The sequence below is a fragment of the Carassius carassius genome, chromosome 43 (assembly GCF_963082965.1).
Source record: "Carassius carassius chromosome 43, fCarCar2.1, whole genome shotgun sequence".
Classification (NCBI taxonomy): domain Eukaryota; kingdom Metazoa; phylum Chordata; class Actinopteri; order Cypriniformes; family Cyprinidae; genus Carassius; species Carassius carassius.
In genome coordinates this window covers 14,611,417-14,637,180 of record NC_081797.1, presented here as the reverse complement: position 1 = coordinate 14,637,180, position 25,764 = coordinate 14,611,417, and the positions used below count along the sequence as shown (strand labels likewise).

The 25,764-nt window shown below is 38.2% G+C and overlaps 1 protein-coding gene across 3 annotated transcripts in view; it reads left to right on the top strand.

Annotated features, from left to right (window-relative positions):
- The window catches only part of ca12 (carbonic anhydrase XII), a 38,611-nt gene extending 14,157 nt beyond the window's left edge, over window positions 1–24,454 (top strand). Inside the window, exons 1-11 of one of the 3 annotated variants that reach the window (XM_059536807.1) lie at window positions 6,426–6,651; window positions 7,970–7,990; window positions 12,249–12,428; window positions 13,701–13,843; window positions 14,861–14,956; window positions 15,210–15,273; window positions 15,370–15,527; window positions 15,817–15,943; window positions 18,766–18,789; window positions 19,762–19,843; window positions 23,062–24,454. In XM_059536807.1, coding sequence (XP_059392790.1) covers window positions 6,597–6,651; window positions 7,970–7,990; window positions 12,249–12,428; window positions 13,701–13,843; window positions 14,861–14,956; window positions 15,210–15,273; window positions 15,370–15,527; window positions 15,817–15,943; window positions 18,766–18,789; window positions 19,762–19,843; window positions 23,062–23,140 — 1,029 coding nt within the window. In that variant the 5' untranslated portion in view covers window positions 6,426–6,596 and the 3' untranslated portion in view covers window positions 23,141–24,454. Of the gene's footprint in view, window positions 1–6,408; window positions 6,652–7,969; window positions 7,991–12,248; window positions 12,429–13,700; window positions 13,844–14,860; window positions 14,957–15,209; window positions 15,274–15,369; window positions 15,528–15,816; window positions 15,944–16,871; window positions 18,584–18,765; window positions 18,790–19,761; window positions 19,844–23,061 lie in introns of those variants that run through there. The other 2 variants (XM_059536805.1, XM_059536806.1) reach the window with 2 other exon arrangements.
- Window positions 24,455–25,764: the final 1,310 nt, after the last annotated feature.

Genomic DNA, 25,764 nt, shown 5'->3' with positions numbered 1-25,764 from the left:
GCATTAATCCACAAATGACTTAAGCTGTTAACTTTTTTAATGTGGCTGACCCTCTGAGTTCAAACAAATCAATATCCCGGAGTAATTCATGTACTCAAACAGTACACTGACTGAACTGCTGTGAAGAGAAAACTGAAGATGAACACCGAGCCGAGCCAGATAATGAACAACAGGTTGACTTGTTCATGAGTCAACTAAAGTTTTCTCCTCCCCCCTCCGCTGGGCAACACAGTACAGCAGGCCGTTTTTGACCACGAATTGAGGTGTTGGGTGGGGTGCCATTTGGAGGTCCTTCCCATCGGCTACCCTCACTTGGGCCCAGCAGTGTTTGAGGCGGTCGTCCTCGTGCTGCTCTCGGGCAAAGGCCCCAGCCCCAGTAACCTGCTGGAAGGGGTCATAATAAAGGTTAGGGTTATGATGTGACGACTCACCCTCTCTGGGGCTGTCCGAGGCCAGCAGCACGGGACGCCGTCGGGGCTTCGTGGTCGTCCGGTGTGGGGGTGGTTCCCGGCGGGGCTGACAGGCTGGCTCGCGGAGGCGAAGAGGCGGTCGAACCCCGGCCAATCCCTGCCGAGGAGGACCGGTACAGGCAGATCCTTGATGATCCCGACTTCCACCGGCTAGGCGCCAGGGGGCGCCACGATGGTGACGCGCCGTGCCGGTACTTCTCTTGTATCGCCGTGGACACAGGTGATGGGCAGTCTGGCTTTGGGTTCCGGCCGTGGAGGAAGGACTGTTGGCCGGACAAGGGTGACTGCGCTGCCTGAATAGAGGAGGGCGAGGGCCGGCCGGCCATTTACCTTCACTTCCGCCCGTGGGACCTGCTTTGGGGTTTCCGCGTGGACGGCACAGCCTGCCAGCCAAGCACGCCCAGGGGAGTGAGGAGCTTCGGTGGGCATGGGTTCATCCTGTGGCCCGGGAACCGCCAGCCTGCCGACTGGTCGCTGGGTGCCCTCCGGCGCGCGTCGCTCCTGGACCACCCTCCGGGGAAAGGGCAGCGCTCGCTCCCCAGCCTCCCGGCTCGGGGGTCAGGTAGCGGAGTTCGCGGGGCGGCCGCCATGCGGAGGGCGGCGAGCTCTCGTTCCGTTACCCCTTGTCAGGAGGCCATGTGCTCCATAATCTGTTGCTGGCGGATGCTCACCTCGGTGAGGTGCTTTAACAGATCCTCCATCGTTGGGGGAGGAGCACCATCTGGGGAAACAGGAAGGGGATGTGAGAAAACGTCCGTCAATAAACCAAGTTAATGGTGATAGTGATGCAGTGGGATCCTGGTCGGTGACTTCTTCACTGCAATGCCCGCATTCTCCACCAGTGTGACGGGGTGAAGAAGCACACGACATGAGGATCAAGGTAAGTTCCCCGAAGGGTGGATTTTATTGAGGTGATGTAGGAAAAAAATAGCCAACGTGGGGGGGTTTCCGGTGCTCAGTGCTCAGCCTTCTCTTCCTCCTTCAGTGCGCAATGCTGTGTGGGTCCGTGAGGTCCGTGTCCTAAGCGGGCTGGTGGTCACACGCTGCTGTCTGGAGGGGAAACACAGAGAACTGTTAGCTGAGTCTTTTGAAGACATCTCTCACCTCTGTGTTCGTCGACGCTGCTTATAAAGCCCACTCTTGATGGGCTGCAGCTGTGACCACTCAGCCCGTAATGAGCAGGTGCAGGTGTGCCAAGAGAGCTCGGGCCACGCGTCACAATTTACTTAAGCAACACTAGTCTCAAGCCTCCCGGTTTTCATCCAGAATATCTGTGTGTTCCGTAGACGAACAAAGCTTTTACAGTTTTGGAACAACATGGGGGAAAGTGATTAATGACAAGATTTCCATTTTGGGGTGGAGTATCCCTTTAATAGCATGTTCACTTACTACACTCGCCCCAAAAGGATTATTAGGAACAAAACTGTGTTTGACCCCCTTTTGCCTTCAGAACTGCCTTAATCCTATGTGGCATTGATTCAACAAGTTGCTGAAAGCATTCTTTAGAAATGTTGGCCCATATTGATAGGATAGTATCTTGCAGTTGATGGAGATTTGTGGGATGCACATCCAGGGCACGAAGCTCCCGTTCCACCACATCCCAAAGATGCTCTATTGGGTCGAGATCTGGTGACTGTGAGGGCCATTTTAGTACAGTGAACTCATTGTCATGTACAAGAAACCAATTTGAAATGATTTGAGCTTTGTGACATGGTGCATTATCCTGCTGGAAGTAGCCATCAGAGGATGGGTACATGGTAGTCATAAAGGGATGGACATGGTCAGAAACAATGTTCAGGTAGGCCTTGGCATTTAAACGATGCCCAATTGGCACTAAGGGACCTAAAGTGTGCCAAGAAAACATCCCCCACACCATTACACCACCACCACCAGCCTGCACAGTGGTAACAAGGCATGATGGATCCATGTTCTCATTCTGTTTACGCCAAATTCTGACTCTACCATCTGAATGTCTCAACAGAAATCGACTCATTAGACCAGGCAACATTTTTCCAGTCTTCAACTGTCCAATTTTGGTGAGCTCGTGCAAATTGTAGCCTCTTTTACCTATTTGTAGTGGAGATGAGTGGTATCCGGTGGGGTCTTCTGCTGTTGTAGCCCATCCGCCTCAAGGTTGTGCGTGTTGTGGCTTCACAAATGCTTTGCTGCATACCTCGGTTGGAACGAGTGGTTATTTCAGTCAAAGTTGCTCTTCTATCAGCTTGAATCAGTCGGCCCATTCTCCTCTGACCTCTAGCATCAACAAGGCATTTTCGCCCACAGAACTGCTGCATACTGGATGTTTTTCCCTTTTCACACCAATCTTTGTAAACCCTAGAAATGGTTGTGTGTGAAAATCCCAGTAACTGAGCAGATTGTGAAATACTCAGACCGGCCCGTCTGGCACCAACAACAATGCACGGTCAAAATTGCTTAAATCACCTTTCTTTCCCATTCTGACATTCAGTTTGGAGTTCAGGAGATTGTCTTGACCAGGACCACACCCTTAAATGCATTGAAGCAACTGCCATGTGATTGGTTGATTAGATAATTGCATTAATGAGAAATTGAACAGGTGTTCCTAATAATCCTTTAGGTGAGTGTATATATGGTGAAAACTGATCTATCAGAACATAAAATGTAATTTTAAAATAAAATACAAAAAATTACAGGTTTGGAAAATACAAAGAACAAGTCAACTTGTAAATGACATTCCCTGTGTAATGTTTCACCTTTGATGTTATTGCGTGTAAATAATTGTGTTTTAGGTTTTGTTACAAATTAATTACGGCTTATATATCTTATGTTGTTAAATGAATGTTTATTGTATTATTTTAGTGTTGTGTGTTACCATGGTGTTTTGTGGTTGTGTGTATGACAATGTTCATCTTCTATATATTAGGATTTACCTTGGCTTATGGAAAAGCTTATGATGAACTTGGATTCTCCATGTGTCTTTCTCTTTACCACCTGTGTTATTATGCTGGTTGCCAGTATATGTTAAAGGATCAAAACAGATTTTGGTAGCAGCGTGGTTATGCTAATTCAGCAGTAAGTGAAGGTTGGATTTACTGGTTTAAAATTTGTTTTGTAAATTGCAACAGTTTTAAAATAAAATTTACAGTTTAATTTTTAAAGTTGCTTTGTGTGTATTTTACAGAATTATTCTGGCAGCCACAGATTTTACAGATTTAAACTTCTTAAATTCTATACTGTATATAATTTCGTCATCTTCTAATATCAAGTTGGGATCTCTTTTTTTTTTTCATTAATGCTGTTTGACTTTTGCATCAAGACTTAAGTAAATGCCGAAGCAGTAAATACCTGAAATGCTGAAAATGTAACTGCGGTTGTTTACCATTACAAAAAGAGAAAGATGAACTTCAAAAAGGAGAGTCTGGATGAAATATTTGTATTAAATTTTCAAAACATTGAACTTCCCAGTTATAGACAGATGAAGTGAAGCCCATCTATACATCTCACAAGTATCTTTCATGAAAATTAAATCTTACTAAATCTCTCAAATTGGGTGAAAAGTTTCTCTATAGATGTTAATGGTTTCCTAGAATTTCACACTTGGGCAACTAGTAATTATTTGTCAGTGGTTTCATTCACACACCTACTGTTTTTCGATCTTTATATAGAAATTGATTTTTTGTAAAAGATGTACATACGCAAGTAAAAAATAAATGTGCTACTTAAATGCAAAATTTAGTTGCCAATTTCTTGGTGATTTTTTCTTCATAATTAAAAATAAACTTACTGTACATCTTTGCACTTGAGTTAATTTTATTCTACTTCGTACATTTAAATTTGAGTTGAATTTCTGTTTGTTACCTCAATTCATTTAGGAATTTTAATTTTAATTTAAAAAGTAATATACTTTTAGGTTACCTATATTCTGACAGAAAATAAAGACACAAACTCAACAAACTTATGTTACTGTAGATTCACAGTATTGCTAACTTGATTGTCAGAGACTATTATAAGAAACAGCAGTAAAATCATTTTGTATTGTTCTGCATTCTTTCTTTACAAGCAGTAATCAATAAAATGACATAGTTCATTCAAAAATGAAAATTTACTCATCCACAGGCCATCCAAGATGTACTGTAGATGGGTTTGTTTGAAAATGTAGCATTCCATCACTTGCTCATCAGTGGATCCTCTGCAATGGGTGCTGTCAGAATGAGAGTCCAGACAGCAGATAAAATCATCACAATAATCCACACCACTCCAATCCATCAATTAATGTATTTTGAAGTGAAAAGCTGCTTGTTTGTAAGAAACAAATGCATTAAGATGTTTTTACTTTAAACTATCATCACTTCCAGATATAATACATAACAACTTTTCACTTGTTTGCTTGATCTGTGCATATTTCTCTCCTGATTCAGACGAGACAACCTTTTAATTTGAACAGACATTAACTGATAAATTGTTTAATTAACAAGTGGATTACTTGTGGATTATTGTGATGTTTTTTATCAGCTGTTTGGACTCTCATTCTGACGGCACCCATTCACTGCAGAAGATCCTTTGGTGAGCAAGTGATGTAATGCTACATTTCTTCAAATTTGTTCCAATAAAGAAACAAACTTCATGGCCTGAGGGTGAGTACATTTTCGGCAAATTTAAATTTTTGGTAGAACTATTCCTTGAAACACAATTAGCCTTTGTCTAGCACAGAATAAAAAATAAATTAAGTTCAAAGTGTATAGATATAGTAGAAAACAAATATAATATAATATAATAATTACCATTTTTGTGTACCTTACTGTGGAGAATTCTTCACAGGTTACAGATGAAAACAGTATCCAGCACGGTGCCAGTAAGAGGCCCCACAAATGATGTGTCTCATCATGTAAACTAATTTTTCTATTCTTTTAAAAATGTTGGATATTTTGAGTGGCTCAGAAAGTAAATGACTGAGGGATTCTCCCCATCTGATCTTCAGTTCACTAAAAGATCATCCATGTGTCTCCAGTGGGTGATTCACATAGTGTGTGACACGTGTGTGATAGATTTCTCTTTTCCTATTCTGAGAAAATACAACAACGCACACCTATGCATTACATCTTTAGAGGGACGACACTTTACAGAATCAACCAAAAGTTTTTTATGATGTTATTGTAGATTGTTGTTTTATGAATTGATTTGTGTCAAATTGCCCAATAGGCTGTACACAGTGCAGGCTATTGGGGCATGTTGTCACAAAAGGTCAACAAAATAACTAACTTTTTTCCTGGTCTATATATATATATATGTATACGAGTAGACGTGAGATATGGCTGTATACTGGGCGGCTGTGACACACACACACACACACACACACACACACACACACATTTGCCTAACCCAACATTAATTTGTTTACCCAGTTATGGATTGCAAGTTTTTATTATTAATGAAAAATATCGTTCATGTATAAACAAAATTATTGTTGTGCTTCTGTATAATAGTATATACTTGTTAATAATATTAATATTAATAATAATAATAATTACAATGATGATGATGATGTAGGCCTGCAACAATTAATTCCGGTCCACGAATTTGATTGGCTGAGCGTTTCGTGATGGACTGATAAATAAATAGCTATAAATCATGATACAATCGCAGCAAACATATACAGTTTCACAATAAACACGATGGCCACAATATACATAGGCTAGACACCTATAATAATGCAGTATGTTATTTGCGGGCACAGTAAACACCGAGCAAATGCTGCAATATGGAGATATAATCACTGTCCTATAAGCTGTAATTTTTTTCTCATATCAGATGACGCTCTATTGTACCTTGTTTGCGGAGTTTTAAAATTGCCGGTTTGAGAGCGTGTGGCTAATAGCTATTTATCAGGGTTAAGACAAAGCTGTGCTCCTCTGATGCTGTCTGTGTAGGCAGCACACTAGCTCGAGGCACAGCCGCAGATTTGTACTGTATGAAGTCACTCACTGGAAACGAGCGACAGATATTCTGAGGCGCTGCTCTGTCATCGCCGTGACGTCAGTTTGTTTAACTCGCGAGCGCAGCATGCTTGATATAAGAGCCGGTTCTGACAGCTATGTCAATGTTACTCTGTTCTGAGGGCACTTGAGAAGCAGCCGGTACCTCGCTGCAATGACACTTACTCTTATATTCGTCATCTTGATCGCGTGTCCCGTCGACTTCACAGGTAAGTCTTACAGAACTTAAGTTATAATAACCCAACTTCCATTGATTGGTCAGAAACATGATAACCTATCACTTAACAGGTCATGTGCATTGTAACCTACATATAAAAGAATAAAGGAAAATGTGTATTATTAATAATATGTTCAACATTAGCCTATATAATGTGGAAATGCTTGCTAATAAGTTATGTGGTAGCCTACCTTATTTTATAGTTTTGTTGTTTAAAAAAGACTTATAGAAGAGACATTTGCATTTTAAACTGCAGAAATATTGAACGTTTTGTTACTCTCTTTTAAAACACTTAATTTTATTTACAAAATTAATTTCTGGTACATATTTGCGAATGTTTGTATTTTTTCATAGTACTCAGTTAAAAAAAAAAAAAAAAACCTTTTGTAAAAACTTGCAACATTTTGCATGACTTTAAAGGGACAATATGGGCTCATATTGCGAAGAAGCAGTAATTTTAAGAAAATTGAACATCAACTATAGATTCCTGGAAGTTCATTTAAGTTGTTAACATAATGAGTGGGTGAATGAGTGGCTGTTTCCATAAATGAACAACCTTGGGAGTAAAGTAAGAACATGTAAAATCATAATGTGTAATTATAAATTTACAGAACCCCATAATGCTTTGAATTAGTAAGGCTGTGTCTGCGGATCTGACCAATGACCTCGAATGACCTTAGTGTATTGAAAACCACAGGTGAAACATTTGTCACGCCAAATTAGTGCTCAGGTGCTGACTTAACTGCGCTGTTTATATCTTTTCTGGAGATCTTCCCCAAATGGTCAGTTCAGGAAAAAATTGTGGTCCTACAGTAGCAAGGTAGATTAACTTTTCTGAATAAAAGTGATGACCAAATTGCTCAGTAAATTTTTGCGGCTTCCTGTTTGGACTCTAAATATCATATTGAGAAAATATAATAATTTCCTGTGCCATTTGGGAAAAAAATCCATTACTCTATTGCTAATGCATGGTGCACTAAAAATGGTTGCGCAAAAATACTTTGCATTCATTGCAATGCATCTGTGTCAACAACCATTTAAATTAAACTTATGAACTTTATTCATTAGAGGAATGCCTTGATTTCCAATGACTTGCTCTTTAGAATCTTAAGCAGTGACTGATTATACATGCTCCGGGGGAATCTCATTGTGTTACAGAGATCTCTGGGAAAGACCAGCAAGAGTCTGGCTCGGCCTGTCAGTCAGACTGACTGAGAGAAGCCAGCAGTGACCAGAGCAGCAGGTTGCTAAAGGACTGAATTGAGTGAAACTTTAAAAGCATTTTATTTTTGTGTCTGTCTCTTTTTCAGGGGCAAAATGGACATATAATGGTAAGTGGACCCCTCATTCATTCATTTATTTAAAATAACCTTTGTTGCGATTTAAAATATTTAAGAATGGCTCCCATACTAAATGAATACACACAAGCATGATAGATCATTCAGTCTTCAGTGTCACATGATTATTTAGAATTTAGATTATTTAGATTATTTATTCCTTGCTGTCATTTTTATCAGTTCAATGTATCCTTGCTTAACAGAATTTGTAATTTCTTAAAAAAAAAAATCACAGGACTTTTCCTAAAACATTTTAATACATTAAAGGGGTCATATGACGTTGCTAGAAAATATATTTTTTTAAGGTTTAAGGTAAAAAAATAAATAAATAAAAATAAATAAAACTTATTTTCCACATAATGTACATTATTGTTTCTTCTCTATGCAGCACCTTTCTGGAACACGCAGATTTTTACAAAGTTCATCGGTCTGAAAATCGAGGTTTGATCTGATCCAATGTGTTGTGATTGAACACATGCCTCAAGCGTGTTACGGAAATGTTACTCCCCTTACCATCCTGTGATGCTGTGTGTCCCGGTGCGATGAGATAAAACCCATTACAAATGAGGCATTTGTTGCATCCAGTGCGGACATAATTACTGATTATAATGACTTATACTGTCTTTTTATGTCTTTTGTTGCATCGCGCCATGCGCCATGCGCTACTCTACACTGCTTAAAACTCGCGTTTGAATCATCAGTGGCAAATTATTTTAATATGAAAACATACTTAAAGGCTGTGAGTCAGAACAGACGGCATTTTAGGCTACCCTTTCAGGTTCAGGAAACAGTCCATGTCCTCCGTGAAATGCTTTGCACAATGCACCCCCACATGTATATTTGATTTGAACTGTTCTGGAACAGTGTTGTAAATACAACGTAACTCGTTTGGAACGCCAAACAAAGTAGTGACGCATTAACAACGAAACACACAGCGTCTCTACAACATGGCATCGGCAGCAGCAACAATACTATGGCGAGAATAAAATTTACGCCTTCTTTTTTAGGTAAACATTTGGATGATGTTATGCAAATCTTCCCACACAGTGACATAGACATGTGGGGGCGTGTTTAAATGAGGAGTTTTAGGAGGGTGTGGACGAAAGCCAAAACTCTTTAGGTTTTAGACTTTAGTCTTTGCAACTTCAGGGATCTTATCTATTGACAAACAGCTTGTAACACTCCAAAGACAAAGGAAAACTTGAAATTGCATCATATGACCCCTTTAAAATGCCACACATATAGACTTCCGTGAACTGTTCTGTTTTAATGCAGCAAAGGAATCATTGAATCATTTGTTATTTGATTCATTCAAACAAACAACTCAGAACCAGATATTACAGCATTTTCACTACTGAGAGACGCCATCAAACACTCCTTTAAATCAAAAAGTTTACTAAAAATATATATGAAACTTTGATCATGTTTATTTTTAATTGCACCAAATGCAAAATGGAGGAATTATGAAACTTTTCGTTTAGGTTATCACCTGACTGTAAGTAACTGAGTTGTAATGCCTTCTCTTACAATGACCAGATGGAGTCGTTTTCACCTCTGTAGAAAAGATCGTCCAGTCATCTGCTACAGAGACCAGCAAAACGTGCTCTTTACACGCTGAAGAGCTTTAAAATAAACATGCTTAATCACGGCCACTGAGGCAGTGTTCTGCTCTATTGCCTGAACCTAGGGAACCAAACAGGCTTCTGGTTACCATCCTCAAGACTATTCCTGGGCACGCTTTTTAACCATTATCTCTAACAATCCCAGTATGCCATACCAGTGTGCACATGGAGACCCTCTGGCAGCCATGAAGGAGGTATCAAAGAACATGTTGCTCTTGGAAAATGGGATCTCGTGGTGCAAAGATAACCCGATTTTGACCCCTATTGGCTCTCACGGCTCTTCTGTCATTCCACGCAGCTCTCTCCTCATGCCGCGGTCACTCACGTGTTCTCACTGATTTTGCAAGGAGACTTGTTGAATCATTGAGTAACACAGAATTGAATTACACACTTTAATGTGTTTTGATTTATTTTATGGCTGGTTTGAATATATAACGGGACTCAAGGGACATCAACTGCAAAACAAAGCTGTCATAATGGCTATATTTTGGGAGAAGATTGTTCGTCTAATTGCTTGGCTGTGAAATTTCATAGGTCCCTATACTTAGGAAAGAACAATGCATAATATTATTCTGTCTTTCTGTGTGGCACATTGCAATTTACAAGCTGGATCTCTTCTGTCCCTTTAGTTAAACTTGTGAAATAATTTTCACTTCTGTGTGCAAATTTACAGTGCCTACAAAGTCAGACTACCTTGTAATGTGCTATATTTAGGCTCGTAGACTAAAAATTTTAGATGATGTGATTATCAAACCAACCACCCTCATTAAGCAAATTGCTAAGTTTAGTTGCTACTAAAACTAGATCTTTGCATTTTCTGAAGAAAACGTGAGTGGTGCTCATGCAAAGTCCAAAATGTAAGTCTATGGATTTGTGGCCCATTAAATTATCAATGTAATATATTTTGAGATGTGGACAATGTGACAATTGAGTGAAGTGTCCAACTGACCACTGTTTGAAATACCACGATGAATAGCTCAACGAGAAACACTGCAGTGCTTGTGCTGTTGTGTAGATGTTATCAAGCCCGTCAGACTGAGCACAGATGAGTGTTGTCCTTTGTGCCGACTAACACTGAGAGCTCTTGACATTCAGAGTCTGAATTAATTCCGCTGAGTCAAGGCCGTTTTCAATCATGTACAGGGACATAATGACATCAAAGACATCTCTGCCTGAGGTCTAAGATGAAAACAGATGCACAAATGCTCAAAAAAGTTAGATGAGATTATTCTTAGCATAATTTATCCCAGATAGAAAGAACGATACTTCAGTCATGAGGCATGTTTTGCAGGGAATATTTTAAGAGATTAGGATGAGGATGAGATTGTTTTAAAGAAATTCAAACTTTGATTTAGGAAGGACATTTAATTGATAAAAAATAACAAGTCGTAACAAACCCCAAATTGTCTTAATCTAATATTTTTTCATTTAATTAGAATTTAATTATTTAGATTATTTATTAAGGTATTTTAATTATTTAAGGTATTTTGGGATAGTTCACACAAAAATGAAAATTCTGTCATGAATTACTCATCGTTCCAAATTCGTATGACCTTTGTTAATTTTTGGAACACAAAATAAGTAATTGTTTTATGAACTTCAGGAGCTTTCTGACCCTGACAGCAATGCAACTTACATGTTCAAGCTCTGAAAGATAGCTAGGACTTTGTTAAAATAGTCCAAGTGTAAATAGTCCAAATAGTCCAAAATTTTTTTAATTTGTGTTCTGAAGATGAATAAAGGTCTCACAGGTTTGGAATGACATGAGGGTGAGTAATTAATGACAGGATTTTCATTTTTGGTTGAACTAACCCCATTAATTTATGGCTTTTGTTGCAAATAGCAGCATGACCTCAGCTTCAAACAGTTCATTGTGTTAATGTCCAACACATCCAGACCAGAGAGTTTCAGATGTTTTACTGTAGAGGTCTGCTCATTATGACTGCATAGCAGTTATGATTTAGGGTTATGAACCTCTTAGGGCCGGCCACAGGCATCTGTTGTGATTATGATGGAGAGGCTAGTCCAGATTAGAAATGAGTTGAGCAGTGAGTAATTACGACCACAAGGGAGGAACATGTTAAGCTACCAAAAGAAACACTGTGTTGAAATCTTGCAGTTACGGCAGTCCAGAAGACAAAAGCTCCCCACAAAACCATGATCATCATTGACAAAGAATACAAAAGCCCTTAATGTGATGCTTTTAGCCAACAGTGACAGGAAACCACTTTTACTGCCACTGTTTAGTAGCAGAAAACAATGACAATTGCATTTAAAAAGCCTAGTAATTCTTATTTTAATTCAAAACTTTGTCATATTTTTCAAAAATTACCCCTTTTGTACCCTCTTCTCTACAATGCACTAGAAATGTCTCTTAGTCAAATTTATACTCTGTTGGAATGACTTCGAAGCCTCCCCCAAAGCAAAACATTATCTTTTATTGTTGGGTGTGGTATTCTTGAAGGGCATTCATTTTGTAAGGCAGTGTTCTGTGACCGCTGACCTTAGCCTGTGTCTTAGCAAAACATTAATGCAGTCCAATTCTGGCCACATCAAATGCTCAAACGTACACCTCCAGATAAGAAACGGTCACTTTGTTAACCACAGCTTTCTTTGACTTTTGCTTTCAGGACCTGATGGAGAACACAACTGGTCCAGCAACTACCCATTTTGTGGAGGAGCATTTCAGTCACCCATCGATTTCCAAACGCAGCTGCTGAGATACGATCCAAACCTGCCGCCCATCCAGGTCCAGAACTACAACCTGTCAACCAACGAACAGCTCACTCTTAGCAACAACGGCCACTCTGGTTGGTGCAGTGATTATAGAGCATTTTGTTTTTTAAAGACGACTAATAACTATTGTCACATTACGTACCTTGTAAACGTATGTTTTTAGATATTACATTTCATATTGTAATGTCTGAGTGAAAACATAGACCTTTCTTTCACTACAATAGATTAAAGGATTTGTGGTTGTTAAACTAATGAGACCGTGCGTCACACATAAAGGGAAAATAGTCTTTCTTCTCAAGCTTAATTTCTAGGTCAATGTGGAGAAAATAATAGAAGGATCTATTTTGCATGTCTGCCATAGCAATTTCCTGTAATCACCTGCTTATTATGATAAAACAAACCTGTTTGTATTTTAGTCTGCAAAATATGGCAAAGTTGTGATTCGAGGTAACGTCTTAAACAACATCACAAGTGCTACTTTTCTAGATAATGGGTATTTTCAGCTATATTTTTGGTCAAAGATGGATTAAACAGACTGAAGTTGTTCCATACCATTTCTTGACTGTGATTGTTTACTTAAGACACTCTTTTATTTTATCCACTCTCACTCCAAATAGTAGTGTCTGGTCCGAAAGAGAGGGAAATGTATAGTTAACTACAGCAAGTGTGCATTGCTGCCACAGAGGTCCTGCCACGAGGATGAATACTGATGAGATTTCCTGACAGTGTACCACTGTGCTTGGGGTTTCAGAGCCATTACAGATTTAGTTTGGGAATATTTAAGCAGGATTATTAGTTGAAAAGCTTGTGGAATTTGTCAAATGGAAATCTCGATGTGCAAGCCTGTTAATTATTCACCCCAGTGTCATCCAAGATGTTCATGTCTTTCTTTCCTCTGTCCAAAAGAAATTAAGGTTTTTGAGGACACATTTTAAGATTTTTTTTTCCATATAGTGGAGTTGACTGGAACCCAACGGGCTGAAAGTCCAAATTGCATATTCAATGCACCCTCAAAAGGTTCTTCATGATCCCAGCTGAGGAACAAGGGTCTTATCTAGTGAAACGATCAGTAAAAATGTATATACTTTTTAACCACAAATGCTCATCTTGCACTAGCTCTATTCACACATTACGCAGTTATGTTGGAAAGGTCACGCGTGACTTAGGCAGAAGTACCGATCCAGTGTTTACAAGCAAATTTTTAATTGACTTTATTTTGTATTTAGTTCAAGTTTTTTTTACTTTTTTACCCGAATTCGATGTATTCGCCACAGTAGACCTTTTTGTCTTGCATTTGACCGTACTTTAAAAGTGAAATGCATGATTTCTTTCCTTTGTACCCACAGTGCAGTTGTCTTTGCCGTCTCACATGTACATCTCCAGCTTCCCTCAAAGATATTCAGCAGCTCAGCTCCACTTCCACTGGGGCTCTTCCAATCTGCTCACTGGATCAGAACATACTGTTAATGGCAAACGGTTTGCTGGAGAGGTAAGGTAAATATGTACACACACGCCCCAAAGAGGAGACCTCGTCCATTAGTGTGAACACCTTTAGTGCAGAATCAAGCTGCTTCCAATTGCATAAGCCTTGTTATAGAGGATTTGAAAAGAGACCCGAAGTCAGGACTCAACAGTGCATGATGCAATGTTCAGTAACATGTATGGAGGTGTCCCAAATAACAATCACTTCATCTCTGTTTATCACTTTAGGACAGGGAAAATGCCTGCACAGTTTGTGTTCATAGAATACACATACATCTGTTCCCAAAGATTTACAGTAATTGTGGCTCTGTAGTTCAGACCTCTGCCCTTGTATATTTGCATGTTGCCTCTCTTTTCCAGAGGCCAGAAGGCACATGCTGTTAAGTGCCCTAAATAGAATAGAATTTATGGCTTTCTTATAATATTCTTCTAAACGAGTCGACAAATGCTATTGCAATATATGGCTATTCTCCTGCATAAGTTTTCTGTTTTAGATGCAGCACTAGGTCATGAGCTTGGCGGATGGATGGATGGATGGATGGATGGATGGATGGATGGACGGATAGATGGATGGATGGATGGATGGATGGATGGATGGATGGATGGATGGATGGATGGATGGATGGACGGATAGATGGATGGATGGATGGATGGATGGATGGATGGACGGATGGATGGATGGATGGATGGATGGATGGATAGATAGATAGATATCGTCCCCTTGGAATTATAAGGTTCTATCTGACATTTTTGTCAAAATTGAGTTATTCACATAATTCAAAATTGAGTTATTCTGTGTCAACGTATATACATTATGTGATAGATTTTTTAATGTTGTGTACATTATGGGACTTTTTATTTAAAAAACAATAAGGTTCTATCTACACAGTCGAATGGAAGACAAAAACTTTAAAGCTCAATATCTCAAAACTACTCGGATTGCAGATAGAACCTTATAATTCCAAGGGGACATGATTGATTGATTGATTTCTCTTTAAAGCCAAGTTATTTCTATTATATCCAGATGCATATAGTACACTTCAATTCTGACAAGTACCCCAACATATCAATGGCAGTGGACAAGCATGATGGACTGGCTGTGCTAGGAATTTTCATTGAGGTGAGTCCAGGCCTCAAACCACTGCGTCTGATGTGGTGCAGTGGTTAAGGCTCAGAGTTGATGCTCGGAAGTTTGCTGGTTTTATTCCTGCAAGAACTGAGCAATGATCCATCACCACAAGTCATTTAACTCTTGGTAATTTAGGGTGATTGTCCCTGTAATAAGTTCTTGTAATAAGTGCTTAAAAGTCACATCAACAAATTTTCCAACATAACTCTTATTTTCTAATGAGGCAGTGTTTTATGTAATTTAGATTGGAGAGTTCAACCCCGCTTTCGATAAATTCTTCAAATACATGAATGGGATAAAGTACAGAGGTACGTTACTTTCATATAATTTGAAATATCTGTGATTGGGATGTGCACAACACAAGTATGCCAACACTCTCCTATTGATAAACTGTGAACTGACAGATCAGAAAATACAGGTCACAGCATTTAACATTCATGCGCTGCTACCGGCCCGTTTGGATGAGTATTACCGCTACGATGGTTCTTTGACCACACCACCCTGCTATCCCAGTGTACTATGGACTGTGTTTAGGAGACCGGTCACCATTTCAAGAAAACAGGTACTGCTTTGCTTTGAGAAAGATGAGTTCTGTGTTATCTGGGGCAAAGCTATCCATTAGCAGCAAACATGATTCACATGGTACTTGGAAATTTTTTTATTTCATCAGAATACACAGCTACTTTTGAATGGTTGTCAATAGATGTAGTGCATGTAGTTATGGCATAACTGCAAACACCTAACTGCAAACACCACCAAGCCTTGACTCTTTGTGTGTGACTTGCAACTCTGAGTCAATAGTCTCAGCTGTCTATATTGTGTGTAGTAATGTTACTGTTGTGTCTGTACAGTTTATGGCATTGGCCACAGCTCTGTATGCTTCTAATGCCCAAGAGTCTACTACTGTGCCACTTCACGGAAATTACCGTAAACCACAAATTGCAGATAACAGAGTGGTACTGGTTTCCTTCAAGGATGGTAAGTAGTTTCTAGATTGCAATTTGATTTTGTATGATATGGCCAGCAAACCTAAATGTTAAAATATCCCTTACGAAAGGAAAATATATTTACCAATATATTTCTTAAAATATATTGTAATATATTGTAATATATTATTTTCCCTTTTTATTTTCTAATATATTAGAATACATTTAATAATATATTAATGACACATATATTATATAATATATTGCAAAATATACAAATGATTGCCGCTTTCAATATATTGCAATATATTGGAAAAAATAAATATATATAAGAATATATGCCTAATATATTACATGATATTTTTGATATTTACATCAATATACTGCAATATATTTTTGTTTCATAAGGGATCTGCTGCAATGCTTGAAGAGAAGCTTTATGAGTGCTATGGTTTCCTATCAAAGAATCGATAGGAATATAAGCTTTCAAGTTGGCTTTGTCTCTCTTTTAACATCTGCACAAGGCCTCCATTTATGCACTGTTACCTTTTTTCCTGAATGAAAGACCTTTGCTGCTGCAGGCTCCTTCGAAAACAAATGCTGGGTTTTAAATTAGATGCTTCAACTTGCATAAATCTTTCCCTCCAAACCTGGTTTTAGAGTTGGTGCACCACAGAGTTTACATCTAAATGTCAGGCATTTTGTTGCTATGAGAGAAGTTTGGGTTTGCTGTCATTACCGGAGGCTTGTGATCTGCTTCAGTCTTGCTGTTTGCTTACATCCTTGCATGAAGGCTAAATTCATCGATACCACTTGCTGTGTTCTTTACTGCATGGCAATGTTTCTTAAGAAGCTAAATTATGGAGAAGAAAGCTCGGTCCTTCATTTCCTTCCAACCCCTGCACTAGTAAAGTTTTACCCTAGCAGTCCTCCGTTTCAATGCTAAGCTTGAACACCTCTCTACATTGTGTCTGGTGCAGGACTGTATGGTATTCTTTCAGCGGCATCCCCCTTTCAGAGGAAGCAAGTCATCCAGAAACTTCTGGTGGGTGACCTTGCAGATTTGGCCGATGAGGGACTCTACCAACTTCTGCCAAAGTTGGGTTCACAACCGGGAAAGGACAAGAAGTTGAAGAAGACCAAGAAGGAGGGACACTGGAGCCAGGCAACTCGGAAAGAGCAGTGGTCAAAGAACAAGGTGCAAATCAATACTGGCTACTCCCCTTCCGTTGGGAAGAACACACCAACACCATGGTATATGGGAGCATTTGATACGGCTAAAGGGATATGCTTTGTATCCCTGGAGGAGAATGTCATGCATCAGCTCGATAGATTCCATGCAAAGGGTCTGATGGTTGAAGCTCTTAGAGAGGTTGTTTTTCCAGAGTTAAACCTCAGGAGTTACTTGCACTGCCGGTCTGATCTAGACCTTCAGACCATAAGAAAACTCGTACAAGGAAGATCTCGGGATGAAGCCGCCGAGCTCGAACAATCACTGGCTGAAGCCATGCTGAAGAAGATGAGGAGGCAAATCAACCAGCATAGAAACCCAAACATGAAAACCACCATAGGGCATTCTCAAGCTACAGTCCCGAAGGACTTCAACTCAGCCTTAACTTACCACAGACCTCAACATGCTGAATGGGAAGATTAGACCCAGCGAGGGCCACATTCCTCCCCAGAGGGCCTTAATTTCTGCAGTATGCTGTCACGCACAATATTCATATAGTCAACTCGGCTCCTAAGGCTAGCATGTCATTTGAGTAATATTTATTTAGTTTGATGGTACCCTCTAACACTGTCTTTGAGACTCAGACAATCTTTGTCTCGAACTAGTTTTGCTTTTGCAGTAGTTGAAATGACTTGTTAAGCAAATAGTGTTCATGATATGTTACGCAGCTGGTTAGGAAAACTTTGTAGTTACTTACTACGGACAGTATGCTTTTGCTAGATGGATGTCGACAGGACCACAGAATTTCCAGCCTTCAGGATCCAGATTAACTATCTAACGATAAGTCTAGACTAAGGGCTGGCCTGTATTAAGCATTAGTGAGATTTTTGTGGGAGAATATGGCTCAGCAATTTTAATTATTATATGCAATGCACAAAAAGACAGAAGACCAGCATGGTGAGGCATATTTGAAAATTTTATTGGGAAAAGCTCAAAGAGTCAAGTGGGACAAAGGGCACTTAAAGTATTTTAACATTCTCAAGTTCTCGAATGCTGTGTGGTACTGTTTTTTGGGTGTGATCTGAACCCAGACAGACAGCAGACAGCGTAACTTTTTTTGGATACTGACTCAGATTTTGGTCTATAAAATTCTTTGTGAAATGTCTAGATCATGGATTGTAAAATAAACGTCAATTAAAAATGTATGACTTTTTCCTCTTGTAAAGAACAAACATGTCCCTTTTTAGATTATAAATGCTTTTCAGAAGTGATGTATAAATATTATAAAGTGCAATGGCTTTATATAAGTTTATAAACATACTTGTATTGATTTAAAAGAAAAAAATAATCTATGGAGCTTTTATGATCTGCAGTAGTTCATATTTCTGATTGTATCCACAAATTCTGTCATCATTTACTTACCATCATGTCATTCCAATCCTGTTTGACTTTTTTTCTTCTACTGAGCACAAAGGAGTTTTATGTCTGTCCCAACGATTGAAGTCAATGGTGTCCAATATAGTTTTGGACCCCTCTAACTTTCATTGTATGAACAAAAACTGTTAAAACACCAATATATCTATTAATATAGCTTGTGTGTGTGTGTTTTTATTTTTCTCTCAAATACTCCCACATCATTTGTATGTGCAATATATTCAGAAAACTTTCCTCTCGATTCATAGTTTTCTTTTCTTTCCTTCAAGGAGACTTTACTTGGATGAGCTGGGGTACGTTATAGTAAAACAAACAGTTGTGTGTGCATGTGTGTTTGTGATGTCAGACACTTCTTCACTCTTGGCTAACAGACGTGAAGTCTTATGTTATGACACTCATGTGAAGTGATGAGCTGGTGGCCATGAAGTGACGTGCAGCTGCAGTGTTGCATCACCACTCTCTTTGGCCACAACAAAATTGCTGTTGACATAAGATTGAACATATGGAGAGGGCATGTTTGTGCACTTAGCATGACTTTAAGACCTTATCATTGACGTATCTATGGTTAAGTTCTAATTGCAGTGTTGCAGTGCTTGACAGATATCTTTACTTTAAACCACTGCGCCCTATACATGTGCATGCGTGTCTCATTTGACAGCACTGGGTTTTGTCAACACGTGTGTAATCACAGCCACATTTGTGTATTTTTGTGCATTATGTCAGTATGTGATGACTGGTAATCATATTGAGAGCTGCTAAACAAAGAAGCTAGTCTCGGCTTTTTTGAGGAGTTACAAGTTATTTTTTAACTTTTGTTGAGTCAACATGAAATCAGAATTTACCCAAAACTTTCTTCATGCATTCACATTCTCACTTACACGCGTGATTCCTAAATGAACAGGAATTCAAAAATGAAAAAAAAAAAGAATACAAATAAAAAAAGAATAACTTTCATCTGTAACTTTTCATAATTCAGCAATTCCCAAAGAATAAAATCAAGTCCTGCATTTTTGTCTTCACTCTGAAATCCATCATATTATGGAAAACAATTGGGTTGCAAATGCAATTTCATGTTGACTTTAATGTCACTAACAAAAAAAATGTTTTAAACCATGTTGTGATCATATTCTTTATATTACATGAAAAATGACACTTTGTAAACTTATTTACAAAGTTGTTCAAAACAAATATAATTCTGCATTAAAAACATAACTGAGACAATTAAACCTAGCTACTGTTAATTATGAGGTTAATTCTCCTTTCAGGTATTCTAGCAACAATAATAGTGGCCTCTGTGCTAGGACTGCTACTGATCATTACACTGGTTTGGTGTCTTTGGAGAAAAGGGTAAGTTTTTGTGGTCACATTTATCAAAATGGATACGCTTATCAGAAAGATCAAAATGGAGTCATTTTAATAGGAATCAGTGCAATGAGGAATTTTATTTGAGGACAAAAGACTTCCCCATGTAGATTTCACAACAGGTCGAAGTTGGTCATTAGATTTTGCCACATTGACCATCAGTAAACTGCATGGTTTGAAAGTGACTGTGATTCATAGATCTGTTAACAGTAGACAGTGGACTTTCTTGCCCACAACATTTTAATATATGACAGCTCCTTATTTTTGTCATGCTAATTTGCTGTCAATTTTGTGTGAGCTGTGCTTCATACATTGCAACACTATTGACAATAGACCTTTTTCCCTGCAAAAGATTTTGGCTTAATGCGACTGGAGCAAACAGTGTCTTTTTTCGCACAAAGACAAGGACTAATTTTTTTTGCAAACAAGTCTGTCTACTGCATACTTTACATCTTGTTAGATATTTTAAAACACAGATGTAACAACAAAAGTACAATGAGTTTTATTAAAGGGTCACTCCACCCATTTGCATTAAGAGGTCCATTGTTAGAAAACCAGTCATACTATTGAATGGTTGTGCAACATTCTCTCATTTTCCCCTGAGACGAGAGAAATCCACTATTTACCTTTTTCACTTCCTCCTACAATGACGCAAAAATCGTCATTTGACGTCTTTGTAGGAGGAAGTGTAAAAAGGGTGGATTTCTGTAAAGACTACAAGCACAAGTAGTCTGCCCATAGGGGGTTGTACCTAATGCGCTAACAGACCTATCACACATCAGTGCCCGTGCGTTTGATTTCACTGGGAGAAACTTGGAGGAAAATACTGATTTTTCAGACGGATGCATTGGGGAGGATTTTGATTTAGACGAAGTTATGTTAGAAACGGATGTTCGTGGCTACCTTTATGAGCCACAGTACAGCGACGAGCAGCTAAAAAAACATGAAAAGCGTCAAACTAACACAGTAAAACATGGTTGATTTACATCGATAATAGCAAACTTATATATAACCTTTAGCTAAGTGTCTAACGTTACATTATTACGTTACATACTAACTTTACTTACTCATTTCTTGACAAGTGTAACGTTAGTTACTGAGGCAGACACATTAAAACAACAAGCGAGCAAAACATACAAGATATTTAGTTCGTAAACAGAAAAATCATAGGAGATGTGTTTCTTTACAGCAGACGACTTCTTTACAGCAGACGACTATGTCAGTGTGTGTTCTCAGTAGCCACTAGCTGCTAATAGAGTCTAGTCAGAAATAACATTACCTCCAGGCAAATGCATTTAGTGCTGCTAGAGCTGGTGGTTCCCGACGTTCCTGGCTTTTCATCGTCGTCGTCTGGCAAGGAAAATACTGAAGGAATTGCGTTTTTCAAAAGCGCGGGTCTCTTCAATCCTAGGGGGTTAGGCGCATAATCTTCGGGCTTGAAATGTAAACTGCACACCGTCTGATTTTTTAGTGCTTCAAGTGTTGTGTCCTCACCGAACTTAGGGTTATTGATAACGTTAGCCCGTAGCCACTTTTTGCACAAGTCCGTATCTTTCGGGAATCTGTGAATACTTTTCCTTGTTCTTGAACAACATCCCGGTACTATGCAAGTGCACACCATTTTGTCACAAAAACATTAATTGGGTCGCAAAATAACTCTTCACAACAAATTGTGCCAAATAATTTACAATCGGTAGCGTAGAGGAGAGCTCAACTAATCCACATTGTTGGGTGGAGTAGTGGGAGTGGCCTGCGGAGCTGAGTATTGCAATGCACTATGGGGATTGTTGTCTACAGTCCACAAGCTCTAAAAAGTTATTTTCTGCCTTTTACAGGCCCAGAAGGACCAAAATAAAAAAAAATGATACTATTCTACTACATATATGACCCACTTTCAATACAGATTCATGTCTCCACGGGTGGAATGACCCTTTAAGAAACAAATATTTGAGCAAAGAACTTTGGAAACCATTGCCATGAACTGACTCCTCGCCATTACAGTGAATTGTTAACTACGTCTAATGAAATACATGCCCCTTCTGTAAAATGTACGGTATATATTGATCTCTTTTGTAGCCATACAAATTGACTGAGTTGTAAATAATTTGTTTACTATTTGTATTGATCACATGCCTTAAAATAGTTCAATGTAATCTAACTGCACTGTAAAAATCCCATCAGAATTAACCAACATTCATTTAGAGAGCTTCAGGCACCTACCAGTTGGATCTTCAGTATCCAGCTACATGGTGATTGTTTTAACAGGATCTGTAAATGATCTGACAGCTGTATTCCCACATTGATTTATTAGTATTCTTCATTAAGCTAAAGGTGCGGTCATATTTACCATTGCTCTGTGAAGAATCTGCATGATCAGGATTTTGAGGTGAGGGCAAAAAAGTTTCCAGCAAAAATGTGCTTGTGTTGAAGTCAGTCATGCTGGCTAAGAGAAAGCTGCTTGGCTCGACACTGACTTGTGTTAAAGGGATAGTACATTACCCCATGATTTACTCACCCTCAAGCCATCTTAGGTGAATGACATTCTTCTTTCAGATGAATAAAATCAGAGTTGTATTAAAAAAATGCTCTGGCTCTTTCAAGATTTATAATGCCAGTGAATTGGGTTTAAGAAGTGCATCCATTCATTATAAAAAGTGTTCCACACGGCTCTGAGGGGTTAATAAAGGCCTTCTGAAGTGAATTGATGCATTTTTGTATTAAAATATCCATATTTAACACCTTAATATTTAACCCCGTAATCTCTATCTCTAACTGTCGTATGTGCATTCACGAGAGAGTGGCGTTCCAGCAGATGATGATTTTTCTTACACAAACGCATCAATTCATTTCAGAACGCCTGAATCCATGTGGAGCACTGTTTATGATGGATGGATGAATGAGTTTTTTTTTTTTTTTTTAGAAAACATTCAATATTTTTTATATATATATATATATATATATATATATCTGAGAGAAGAAAGTCAAATACACCTAGAATGGCAAGAGGGTGAGTAAATCATGGGGTAATTTTCATTTTAGGGTGAACTATCCCTTTAAGTGGTGCTTTGTGCATTCCTACACTATTGGCAGTATTAATGTCTGTGAAATTTTGGTGATGTGGCCACACCTTATTGCAAGTTTACCAATATTATTGTTCCACCAATTTCCACAATAAACTGCCCGTGTTCTGTTCTGTTCACTAGATCTAACACCGAAGAACAAAAAGAGAAAACCAATGGGTACAAGCTGGCTGAGAAAGAAGTAAACATCTCCAAAGTATAACCCCTAAACATCTGATGAAACCTGAGCAAATTACACTCGCAGTCCATCCGTTTTTCCATCATCCGCGTTTCTGTCTCGGGCCTAGTCACTAAGAAACCATCTGGTTGCATGCAATATTTAGATCAAAAATGTTCAAGGAACTTCTTCTTCAACCACATTCTAATCCAACAGGACCAGAAAAAAACCCTATGGTGACACGAGAGGAGAGTAAAAATATGTCGTTTTCATACAGTATGTAATTCGCCGCATTTGTATAACCCACCAGTCGACATCAAACCTGGTGCTTTGCGAAGCAGGAACCATCATACAATGATCTGCCAGGGTGGCCTTCCTTTGCTGTCCGCCGGCATGTGACATCTCTCTGCGCAGTGCCAAGCAGATGTGGTGGGAAAAAGCAGCTTCTGCCCAAGGCAACGAGGCCGTTCAGGTTCAGCGTGGATATGTGGCGGCCTGAGATGGGTAGTTATGATGTCCCCACCCTGTATTTACTATTGTGCTGTTGGACAGATTAGAGTAATGAAAGAGTACGTGCAGAGCCGCTGAACACACCACAGAACTGGCCTATTGTTCCCCAGCTTGTGTGTAGGTTGACCTTTGACCTCTCGTTGCCTGACCAATCATGAGACTAAACGCCCATGCAAACCCTGTAACCCGTGCATCATAATGTCCCGGGATGCTCAGGCTTTCCCAGACTGCATAATGACTCGAGTGATTAGCTTGATGAACGAAAGGAAGGCTCGTTCCTGATTTTCAACATCCACCTTCACCTGCCCGTCATTTCAAGTGATGAACGATCTTGATTAGCTGTTGATTTGAGTTGACTCCACAGGAAGTTGAGTTCTAGTGTTAGAGCTAATGGCAAAATAATGAGACAAATGATGAGTGTGTATGAGGATCATAATGATTATGATTGACTTTGGAGATACTGAAGCTGTGAATTCTGAATAACACTATAGGTCAGTTTTGGGAGATCGTGCTTTCCATGATGTTCCAGGCTGTTTTTTTCTTTCTGGTAAACCATCTCTGCTGAAGGTGATTGACTGAAGGACCTTGGTGGTTAAGCTAGTTAAGTTCCTGAATCTTGAAACCGACTCTTCTCAGATGGAAAATGATAATGAAAGGCAAACACAATGTGATTTTGATTTATTCTGCTTGTTGTGCGCTGCATATATTTGTGATGAACACTGTGAATTTTGAGATATTCTGTTTTGTGTATTTTTCCTCATTTTGTGTATTAATTGTTTAGGTGAAGTAAATCTTTGTGTTGTGACGATTTTTTTGAATTGGCATTAAATTCACACGATAAAGCTCAAATTATAGTATATATAAAATAATATTTATTTCATATAATATTTATTAGTAGTTTTATTTATTTTTTGGCATTATAAATGGAATTGTTCTGTTTAAAACGTACATTTTTATATTACTACTAATATATAGGAAATATAATTTTCTAAATTTTGACAAAAAATGTATGTACTACATTAATGCTGATATCACTTTAGTTTACAAACTACATTTGCAAAGCACATGAAGTAATATCTGATCATATATAATAAATTAGACTATAGATATAATTTCATAGCATCACAAATTATAGGTGTTAATTTACAAACGCATCTGATGATCAGATCATGATTATGTTAGAAATGAATTGATTACATCACAAAAACTCAGCAAATTTCATACTTAAAGTCTAAAATAATCAGCAAGTCTCCACAAGCTGCTTCTTTTCAGATCTAAGTAGTTAATTGTGATATGAAAAGTCTAGTACCAGAATACTAAAAAACACAAATGAACAATAAATATAGCAATAAATATTAAAGTAAAATATATTAATATTAAAATAATAAAGGCATTACGAGAGGAAATTAGCGCACACCTGGTAAGGGGTGGATGATTAACGTGTTTTTATATATATATATATATGGATATATATGGATTTTATATATATATATATGGATCCTCATATCCTTTTTAATGTTTTGTGAATACTATTACACCTGCTATAAAATTCAATCATAAATATTATTATATATAATATTACTATAGGCCTATATGTTTACTAAATAGTTATTTTAAACAGGTTTACTAATTATATGTTAATATAAATTTAATATACTATATTTGTTTAGTTTACATTGCTACTAATCTTAAATTTACAAAGTACATATATCTGATGACATATATTAAATACAATATACATTTAATTTCATACTACAGTGTTTATGTGATCCTTACTTATAAAAATAAAAATAAAATAAACACTTTTTAACACGTTTTATATAAACTGAAAAAAATATTCTGATATTTACCTTGGATTTGTCATTCATCTTAGTTTTACTCACACATCACGTCTAATATTTCACCTCAAGCTCTTATATACAGTATAACTTTTAAACGGGTAAAAATGTGCCATGACTGGAGGGCAAATAAACTATTTTCACACACTAAATGCGGAAATGGGATGATTATAGATCATCACAATTTCAATAAACATAATTTGATGATTATGCATTTTAAAATCTGGATTAGGTAAAACAATGCAAGCATAAAACAGTATAGTTCTATGAATAAAATACATTTAAAAAACAAACCATAACGCATGAAATGTTTCCAAGATA